The 11,134-nt window shown below is 40.7% G+C and overlaps 1 protein-coding gene across 1 annotated transcript; it reads right to left on the reverse strand.

Moving 5' to 3' along the window:
• Positions 1–445: 445 nt before the first annotated feature.
• On the reverse strand, positions 446–1,758 carry Hbe1 (hemoglobin subunit epsilon 1). Its single transcript, XM_036206168.1, has 3 exons — positions 1,667–1,758; positions 1,325–1,547; positions 446–574 (listed from the first exon to the last, which is right to left on the reverse strand). Exons 1-3 carry the CDS (start codon positions 1,756–1,758, stop codon positions 446–448), a joined length of 444 nt encoding a protein of 147 aa, XP_036062061.1.
• Positions 1,759–11,134: the final 9,376 nt, after the last annotated feature.

Consider the following 11,134-nt stretch of genomic DNA (forward strand, 5'->3'; position numbering starts at 1 on the left):
TCTTAGATCTTGGATCTCTAAAGCTTTTTCTTAATTGAAATTGGATATGTCACAACTTTCTATGAGATACTTGTCATCCTTTTCTTCACCCTCTATAGTAAGTTTTTATACGTTCCACACAAAATTCCTTCTCTTTGAGAATTCTTTCCCAGCTATAGGCTCTCCCTGGGCCTGTAGAAGCCTTCAATAGCATCTAATTTCCTCTCTTGAGTCCTTCCAGTTTTCAAAGAAACTCAGGTGTCTTCCTGTACTTCGCCTCTCCCACAAACCCATCAAACATTTTTTATTAGCATTGAAGTAAAAAATGGACAAGACAAAAATGACTTTTTGATTATTGAGATGAATGATCTTTATTAAACAACCTGTGTTTTCAAGGATAAGTCAAGTTCTCATGTGCAGAAAGATGGCATAGGGGACACACAGGATTGCTGGACAAATATAGGGCTCAGTGGTACTTGTGGGACAGAGCATTGGCCACCCCAGCCACCACCTTCTGCCAGGCAGCCTGCACCTCGGGCGTGAATTCCTTGCCAAAGTGACCAGCCAAAACAATCACCAGCACATTGCCCAAGAGCTGTTTGAAGAAAGACAAAATAAACAGATTGGTGTGTTAAATACAGGCTCAGAAAAGAATAAGCATGAAAAACAAAGAAATGTTTTTAGCCTATACACTAACACATTCAGCATCAAATTCCCAATTTTGACATCTCTGATGAGCATAGGTTCAATTTTTCTATTGTATCTCTATCTTCCCACTCACTACTGCTCTGTCTGAATTCTTACACTTTCTCCTCTTCCCATTATATTTATTTGCCTTTTTTGTTACTTTTCCCATTCAGTAATTGTCTAATATCTGTAAATATAGAATTTCTGTCCTACAAGTGCTCTTGGGGGAGTTTTAAAACTACCACCAATGTAGGAACAAGTCTCCATTTGTCATGATATTCACTTGGGAATTTAACACATTTTAATAATGTTGATAGAGAAATTCCATCTTTAAAATGTATCCCAAATCTTTTCTTCAACATCAATCATTAAGACCTACAGAAGTTAAGCTGCTTTTCTCCAGATTCCATTTCTTCTTGCACAGATCTGCAGTTCTTTCCCATAACTCTCCATGACAAGTACAACAAAATTCTATCATGACAAATTTTTCTAAATGCCTGTAAACTAATTTAGGCTTCTTACAGCGATTCACTGTTATCCTGCCTAGACTAATAAATTTTGAGATCTATGTTGACATCACCATCACTCATATTCCCAGCTTCCATTTTTGTCCCCAAGACAAATGCAAAATAAATTTGTGAGCTTGCCCTGAACTCACCTTGAAGTTCTCAGGATCCACATGTAGCTTATCACAGTGCAGCTCACTGAGCTTAGCCAAGGCAGACTTGAGGTTGTCTAGATTCTTAATGGCTTCTCCAAGAGAAGTCAGTACCTTCTTGCCATGGGCTTTGACCCTTGGGTTGCCCATTATGGCAGAGGCAGAGGACAAGTTTCCAAAGCTGTCAAAGAATCTCTGGGTCCATGGGTACACAACAAGAAGCCTATGAAATAAAAGGAGAAAGCGGAAAAATTGGGGATCCTCAGAATTCTTGACTTTCCTGGATAATTGTCCAAAATACTATTCACCCTCCTCCCAGATGAATCAACAACCGATTCTTACCTTCCCAAGGCTTCACCACCAATATCTTCCACATTCACCTTGCTCCACAGGCCACTGACGAGACCCTTTTCCTCAGCAGTGAAGTTCACCATGATGTCAGGTCTAGGGGCTTGCTGCTGATCACAGGAGTGCCAGAAGCAGATACATGCTGCTGCTAGAAGTGATGGCCTTTTATTCTTCACAGACAATGTTCTGGCCCTTTGTTCTGCACAGTTCTTTGAAACTATTGGTCAGCCTGACCTGTGGTCCTTATGGGTGGAGCCAGGTCATGGGAGGGTCAGCAGTAACTGTACACTGAGTTTATGATAATACATTTTAGATATGGGGCCATTCTTTCTTTTTTGACTCCTCCTTCAACAAAAACTTTTTTTTTTACTTATTGTTTTTTCATCTCCTCTCTTCCCATGTAAACTTCCAAGATAACACTCACCTCTCTCATCACATTTTCTGACAAAGGCACAGGGAGAGGAGTTTAACCACTATAGGAAAAAACTTCAAGTCTAAAGTAACTTTAACATTTAGGCAAAGAATGGTTACAATAAGAACAAACTCAAGAAAAAAGGAGTTTGTGCTGTGGGCACAGATTTACATCTAATTCTGCTTTTGGGAGATGTGGATTAAAACTACATCTTCTAGATATGTTTTGTCCCAAGTAGACAAGAATCCTATATGGTTGCATCTATCAGATGAATACAGAAGCAAAGGATTGACAATGGGACCAAAGACTCAATTCCAAAATACACCAGGGAGTAACACCATAGAGAAGATGAATGCAAATTCACCTTCTGTACTTCTAGTGTCCTCTGACCAATGCTCTGCGGACCTGGACTCCTTTGGGAATTCTGCTCTGGGATCTTTTCTTGCTTATTTTCATATAGGCATTTTTCATCTGTAAGATGGAACTAAAATTACTTTAAAGTAGGCCTTGTGACCCAACTGAGGAATGAGTTAATTGACACATCATTGGCCTTGAGAAACACTTGGGAATATTCAGTCTTCATTATAGCCAAAGGTTCTGATCATTAGTGCCCTTGATTTCTACTCATGTCTTGGGATTGCTTGTTAGCTGTTACATGTTGGACCTGAAGTTAGAAGTCTACATTCATTTGTGTTAATAGCATCCATGTTCACAAAGGATAGTCTCTACACCATTCTATTTAATCTGCATGTTGTAATATAATTATCATTACCCACCTTTTATTTAAATGAAGGAACAAAGTCACAAAGGTGATATAACTGTAAGGAGAGAGAATTGATGACTGAGGGAGGAAGGATGCAGACTGTGTACAGTTTAGGTTTCCTATCTACAGAAAAGTTCTCCTACATTGCCATACTCTAGCTGCCTCTGGCCATTCTGCATGCATTCCATTCTTTATCTCCTCGATTACTCCATATGCTCCTAATAGCCCTAAGAGTTTCTCTCCCAGCAGATTTTGTTTTGTTTAATTTAGTTCTATTTTTCTTTTCTTTCTTTTTTTTCTTTTTTCGAGACAGGGTTTCTCCATGTTGTTTTGATGACTGTCCAGGATCTTGCTCTGTAGACCAGGCTGGCCTGGAACTCACAGAGATCCTCCTGGCTCTGTCTCCCAAGTGCTGGGATTAAAGGCATGTGCTACCACCACCCAGCTAGTTCTATTTTTCATTTAGCAATGTGGCTTCTGTGTCTCAAGTCTTCATGTTCCAGGTTTATCCAGGGGCTTTTATCTATAACCTTTGACTTGTCTTGGCCTTTATGATGATTCCATGTATATATATATATATATATATATATATATATATATACCACAACCATTTCTGACATGAGAGAATACCTCTTTTTGTCCTTTCTCTTATGATTGCAGAAGCTGTTATCTAATTTAAAGTCTTCCCAAATTGGCATTATTACAAACCATTGAATCCATACTCAACTCTCAGTTTTTACCCTACATTATCTTTTGGATATAGATTCTAACCAATGGATATAAACTTATCTTTTCATGACATAGACTGATCTCACAGACTGTTAACTACAAAAATGGTATGCATAAAATTATATACATAGGATTGCCAAGAAAATAAATGTAGCAGCCATATATATGTTGAAATAGCTACCTTTGGTGTAATATTGCATGCACTTCCTCATGAACATGTTAGATTCAATAGTAGATCCATAGTGACCATAATATCCACTTCATAAAGATTAATGGTAAGGATATATGTAACAACTATGTTCTGTGGTCCCAATTTGAGATTTTCTTGCCTAGAATAGACAACCTATGAAAATAAAATTCTAGGTTGAGAAAGATGTTTCATTATTCAAGAATAAGACAAAATAAACAAAAAGAAGAAAACAGCTCTATGCCAGACTGAGTTATACAGCAAGATCCTTGTTTCAAAAACCTAAGTCAGAGAGGCTCAAATAAGACAGTGTTTGTCTAGCATGTTCAAAGCCCGGGGATTGGATTCACTCCTAAGGGCTGCCCACAAGTTTTTAAAAGAAAGAATCAAATATTGTGCTTATTTTATATACTATTAGTATGGGAAATTGAAAAAAAAATGTATTGTTTATGGTAAAATAGCCCCTTCGGTGCATGTTTTCAGTGTTATCCAAGAAAAAGAGTCTCTATAGTTATTCTTCATCATAAATAGTTTTAGAGTAGAAAAATTATTAGTGAAGTTTCTGAACAGGAAAAAGTAGTTTGCAATTCTTACTGAAAGAAGCAGTCCTTTCATTTGCTTCCATTGCATTCTACATTCATATCCCTATAACAGCAATAAGTGGGGTAGAATAATTCTATTAAGTGTTGCATTAGCAAGGAGTGACTTATGGACTAACAGCATCAAGGTATCCCTGCAGAAAGCCTCTAAACTTTCCTGAGTATCACCACAGAAAATGAGGAACAAGCCATGGACCGTGTCAGATACACTTAAAGCACCAGCCTCTTGTTTCACAGATGAATTGTAGGCAGAGCTGTGTCTCATTCTTAGAGGGACTCCCCTCCCTTTTCAGCTGAGAGCATAGACACCTGCTTGACTGACCTCTGGGGCTACACTGAGTGAACCAGACAGAGATGTGTATGGCTTTTAATTAAGCAGAGAGGTTTTTACTAGGAAGAGAAAATAGAAAACCACAGTCGCCAGTTTGTCTCTGTTTCCTTCAGCTATGGAACTGGAAGTTTATACTTGAACCTGGTAACCTAGAAAAGTCATAAACGCCCCCATTTTCTTCCAAACTGTCACTTTTCCCAAACTGCCAATTTGTTTTCTTGGTTTCTTTAGCATGCTTTTGTTGTTGTTGTTTAATTGCTTGTTTGTTTTTTAACTTGAGTCCTTGAGTAAATAAGGTTGTAAAGTTGTCTGTTTTCAAGATTAAAATTCTGGAGAACTCTTGTCTTTTCTGTGTTGAATAATCTCACCGTATGACTTCTATAAACCAAGATCAGCCTATCAAAACACTGACATAGTCAAAAAGACAGACACGCTGATTAGGGCGGGTGCTTTTTGTTTTCTGGTTTCCCCTTCAGTTAACACCGCTGCCCTAGGAAATGGCCAAATTTCATTGTTTTCAACCAGTTAATTAAGTCAATTAATAACTGGTGAACTTTATTCAAGTGTAGCCTCTTTTAGACATACACTAAATATTTGAATAATTTCTGAATAAAGTTGGCTCAAAAGCTATTTTTTTTCCTTTTTAGAGCATTTTCTTTTTATTTATTTTTTATTAAGAAATGGTATTCATTTTACATGCCAACCATAGATCCCTCTCTGCCCTCTTTCGGCCCCCCAGCCTTCCCTCCCAACTCACCCCCCATTTCCTCCTCCAACAAGGTAAGGCCTCCCATGGGGAGTCAGCAGAGCCTGGTACATTCAGTTGAGACAGGTCCAAGCCCCTCCCCCTGTATCAAGGCTGTGCAAGGTGTCCCACCATAGGTAGTGGGCTGTACCAGGGATGTATCCTGATCCTACTGCCAGGGGACCCCCTAAGCAGATCAAGCTACACAACTGTTTTGCTTATGCAGAGGACCTAGTCCAGTCCCATGTAGGCTCCACAGCTGTTGGTCTAAAGTTCATGACTTAAACTTCATGAGTTTCCACTAGTTTGGTTTGGGTTGTCCTGTAGGTTTTCCCATCATGATCTTGATGCCCCTTGCTCATAAAACCCCTCTTCTCTTTCTTCTACTGGACTCGTGGAACTTAGCCTGGTGCTTGGCTGTGGATCTCTCATCTGCTTGTGTCAGTTACTGGATGAAGGCTCTATGATGACAGTTAGGGTATTCACCAATTCAAAAGCTATTCTTATATTCAGAGGTTAGAATTCTATGTCTTGCTAGATCTGCTGGAAATGGCCCCACTGTGTACTTAGGGTCCATCTATACTTCTAGCTGGCAAGGTGAAAGATATCTTTTGATTTGGTAATTTTTGAAATCTAAGAAAAAGGAAAAATACTGTATCTTGCCTAGGCATGCCTCTTCAGTATTTGTAGTGTCCTATATGGAAATTATAGCTTAGGGTAATTCCTGAATTGCAAATACACATCCCTCTGGAAAAATATAAAGGTGTGAGGATTGGCCAAGGAAGCAGAGATTAAGTGACAACTTCCCTGACAAAGGCCCAAACCCCATCCCTCAGCAGTGGGTATTGTGAGATACAACCCCCTGTGCTTGCTGTCCCTGAAGCTGGCAATATTTAATGACTGTTCTTGCCCAAAAATTCATAGTTCAGAAGAGTTATTCTGAATGTAAGTCATCTCAGCCTCCAGTTTATTAAGTCTGGGGTATCTGAAGGGTAGAAACTTGCCTTTTGCAGAGTCCTAGACCAAGGTGCTGAGAAAATATTTCCCTACAACCCAGCCTCAAGCCTGTGTTATGGTTTCTCACTAGACCTATTTCCTTCCCTCCATCTCCTCCTTTTTTCTCCTTGTCCTTCTTTCTTTGTATTCTTGTTCATCTGTCTAGGGACTTGGGTCTTTCTTTTATTTTAGTAGAAGTGAAAAGAGTTGCTGTTTCTCTTCTTCTAGGACCTGGAATGGTGACAGCTGGGTAGGGTCAGAGACTGTGGGGACAGATAAGGACTAGAGATGCACAGAGCTGAGTCAAGGTTGGGGCTTTCCTGAGATGGTGAGTGCCAGAGTGTTCAGTCTCCTTCATGATTAGGTAAGAGGAATTAGATATAGGGTAGTGTTTGAGGATCTGGCTTGGGGAAGCCTGATAAATATGTTTTGTGTTATACATTCACGAGTATATTCATATAGCTCAAATATGTGGCTATTATCAAAATTTTCAAGGATATCAGGCCTATATCACTTATAAAGCCCACAGAGCGAGGGAAATAAACTGCATTCTCAAAACTGCACCGAGACATATTTTTTTAGAAAATAAAACAAAAACAAAAACAAAAAAACCCAAATGATCAAAAGAGGGACTCTAAGTGTTATGAAGGAGCTAAAATGACCCCGGAGCCAGAGCCTTTTAACTGTAATTTTATTAAATTCATATATATAATTAAAAAGTTAATAAATAAGGAACTAGCCCAGGAGGAAACTATAGAAAAGAAAGGTTTCCTGTTAGCTCTCCTAGAGATGCCTTGGACTTTACATGATTTCTCCAAGCCGTGGTTCTCCTGTACCTGAGGAAATGAATAAAAACCACACTTGAGCTGTTGGCACAATGATGGTCTCAATGGCACAGCTACAGGATGCCTGCCATGTACATATACAGTCCTGCTCACACTAATACACGTTAATTTCTAAGTAGGAGTATGTATTAGTACAAAGGTTCTGAGGCTGAAAGCAGTAACTCTGTGCTGACCTCCAGCCATGCCTGTGGTCATCACAGTCATGACTTTAAAACTGCCTTGGCAGTTCTATTGAATGGGTAATTAGCAAAATTAGAAACCATCTTTGGAACTTGTGTGCATAGCAGATCTTCAGTCAAAACAATATCAGGCAATATCCATCTCAGATGGTGACCAGTGACTTAGAAGCCACAGCTTTTTAGCTAGAAGAAGTTTATATTTTCTTTAAGGAGAGAAAACTCTCTGATGTCGGAATAATCAGAGAAAATACATCTGTGCAGTAACAGCCTTTGGTACAGAAGCTGTGGCCTGTACATTAACAAAGGAGAACTAGATGCTCCCTTTTCTTCCTTCAAATGTGCACTGTATCCCTACACCCCTGAGGAGTACCTCCTATGTGTTCAAAATGGTGTGAGAATGGCAGAATTCCACTCAAGAAGTATCTGTAATACTGATTCTAACCTAAACTAAGCTTCTGTCCTAGAATACAGGGTACATGAGAACTTGTCCAGGAACTACCTAGTACAGGACCAATGACCCCCAACTATTCTAATAGCATTTGATTAACTATTGACTATCTTATGAACAAAACTCGTGTATGTGTGTGCACTATAAGTGTGTGATTCTGTTGCTTCTATGTATGAGATTGAAGAATAAGAACCAGATTGAAAAGAACCAATTATGCTATGACATCTAATGAGAACAATGAAAAATAATTTTTAACCAGGAAATAAAATACTCTAAGATGTGTCACATAGTGTTGCAGGGTCCCTTTTACTTCATGGTGCTGGTGGATACAATGTTTTCATCAGGTAGCAAACTTCTCCTTTTCTTGCCAACATCCCTGTGGACTTCCTGTGGGAGACCCAGATAGCACTCATCACTCAAGGCTGAAAACATCTGGCCACACACCCTAAGCCCCAGCATGACTCAGCATGACTCAGCACTGCTGTGCTCAGGCCAGATGCTAGCTCAGAAGGCCAAACACACCCAAAGAGTGGGTGGGTGGGTGGGTGGGGGTGAGAACTGAGTCAGCTGAAGCCCAGCTCACCTTCTCTGTGCTTGGACTATAGTAATGCAGCAATTGAGACTGAGAGACAGAATATGAAGGAATGGAAAACGAGTTTATTTAAATCAGAGACGGGGGCTGAAGGACATAGAGCGTTGTGAGTTTGTAGAAAGCCTAATAGTCATTCAGCAAGTGTTTGTGGAATACCTGTAGTGTGCTGATATTAATGTCAATGCTTGAGGAATAAGTGAGACTAACATGTCATTTGTCTGCCAGAAGTCCTGGTCAAAGCTAATGATTAATAATAATACATGATTATATAATATTGTTAAGAGATATTATAAGTTATATAAGTTACAGAGATGATAATGTTGGCAATACATGTCTTTCTCAGTGAAGATGCCTTTTAAAAACTAAGGGGTGGATAAAACATGTAACACAATGGAAAGAACATAAACTGAGTGTTTTAATATAGACATTTTCAATATGTATCTAAATTTTTTTCTCAAACTTTCCTGAGATACTGCCATGGCTAAAGAAGTATGTAAAGAAGTGTATCTTGAACTCTGACTGGGGATGGGGGCAGGCAGTGGATGGGAGGGGGGGGGGGATGAGAACATGAGGGAACAGGATGATCAAGCTGGGGGAGGGACGGAGTGGGAGAGCAATGAAAAAGATATCTTGATAGGTGAAGATGCTATACCGTAAGGAAGAAACCTGGTGCTAGGGAAATTCCCAGGAATCCACAAGGATGACCCCAGATTAGACTACTAGCAATAGTGGTGAAGGTGCCCAAAGTAGCCTATCCTGGTAATCAGATTGGTGAATACCCTAACAGTTATCATAAAGCCTTCATCCAGTAACTGATGGAAGTGGATGCAGAGATCCACAGCCAAGCACCAGGCCAAGCTCCAGGAGTCCAGTCAAAGAGAGGGAGGAGGGATTATATGAGCAAGGGGAATCAAGATCATGATGGGGAAATCTACAGAGACAATTGAACAAAGCTCAAAGGAACTCACAAACTTTAGACCAACAGCTGTGGAACCTGCATGGGACCGGACTAGACCCTCTTCAGACAAGAGACAGTTGAATACCTGGGTCTGTTTGAGGAGCCCCTGGCAATGTGACTAGGATCTATCCCTATTGCATGAGCTGGCTTTCTGGATCCCATTACCTATGGTCGGACACCTTGCTCACTCTTGATGCAGCAGGAAGGGGTTTGGTCCTCAACTGAATGTACCAGGTTTAGCTGTCCCCCCCCAACCCCATGGAAGAACTTACCCTGTTGAAGGAGGGGATGAGGGATGGGTCAGGAGGGAGGAGGCGGGGGGGGTGGGAGTAGGAGGAGGGATGAGGGGAGATCTGTGGTTGTTATGTAAAATGAATAAAGAAATTTAAAAAATTCTCTCCTTTTACATACCAACCCCTGTTCCCCCCTCACTCCCCTTCTCCTATTCCTCTCCATCTCCTCACCCCAGTCTCCTCCTCATAGGGGGTAAGGCCTCCCTTAAGTAGTCAACACAAGCTGACATGCCAAGTTGGGGCCAGACCAAGCCCTCCCCCCTGCATCAAGGCTGAGTAAGGCATATAAAAAGACAGTTCGTGTACCCAGGATAAATCCTGGTTCCATTTCCAAGGAACCTGCAAACACATCAAGGCACACAACTATCACCCACATTCAGACAGCCTAGTATGGTCCCATCCAGGCTCCCCAGCTGTCAGGCCAGAGTCCATGAGCTCCCAATAGCTTGGGTCAGCTATTTCTGTGGGGGTTTTTTTCCATCATGAGCCTAACCCCCCTTGCTCCTTTAATTCTTCCTCCCTCTCTTCAGCTGAACTCCAGGATCTTGGCCAAGTGCTTGCCTGTGGGTCTCTGCCTCTGCTTGCACCAGTCACTAGATGTAGGTTCTATGATGGCTATTAGGATAGACACCAATCTGAGTGCAGGGAAGGCTACAGAAGAATCTCAAATGGCTGAAAGACATTTAAGGACGTGTTCAACATCCTTAGCCATCAGGGAAATGCAAATCAGAAGGACTCTGAGACACCATCTTATACCTCTCAGATGGCTAAAATCAAAAACACTGATAACAGCTTATGTTGGAGAGGATGGGGAGAAACAGAACATTCCTCCACTGCTGGTGGCAATGCAATCTTGTACAGCCACTCTAGAAATCAGTATGGTGATATCTCAGAAAAATTGGGAATCAACCTACCTCAAGACTCAACAGTACCCCTCCTGGGTATATACACAAAAGATGCTCAACCACACCACAAGGACATTTGTTCAGCTATGTTCATAGTAGCATTATTTGTAATAGCCAGAACCTGGAAACAACCTAGATGCCCTTCAACCAAAGAATGGATAAAGAAAATGTGATACATTTACACGGTGAAGTATTATGCAGCAGTAAAAAACAATGAAATGTGTAGGCAAATGGAAGGAACTAGAAAAAGTCATCCTGAGTGAGGTAACCCAGATCCAGAAAGACAAACATACTTACTCTGTGAATATAGACACAAAGCAAAAGATAACCAAGCTATAATTCACAACCCAGAGAAGCAAGGTAAAGAGGAGGACCCTAAGAGGGACACACATGGATCAATTCAGGAAGGGGAAAAGGTTAAGATCTCCTGGGTAACCTGGGAGGAGAGAGTAGAAGGGAGGGGATGGGAGGTAAGAAAAT

Source organism: Onychomys torridus, chromosome 1 (assembly GCF_903995425.1).
Source record: "Onychomys torridus chromosome 1, mOncTor1.1, whole genome shotgun sequence".
NCBI lineage: Eukaryota > Metazoa > Chordata > Mammalia > Rodentia > Cricetidae > Onychomys > Onychomys torridus.

Bases quoted from the DNA above. Each gene is read 5' to 3' on its own strand.
- Hbe1 (XM_036206168.1), bottom strand. From the start codon at position 1,758: ATGGTGAACTTCACTGCTGAGGAAAAGGGTCTCGTCAGTGGCCTGTGG. The intron at 1,548-1,666 runs GTAAGAATCGGT...TTTATTTCATAG, and splicing joins GGTGGTGAAGCCTTGGGAAG to GCTTCTTGTTGTGTACCCAT. The intron at 575-1,324 runs GTGAGTTCAGGG...TTCTTCAAACAG, and splicing joins TGGATCCTGAGAACTTCAAG to CTCTTGGGCAATGTGCTGGT.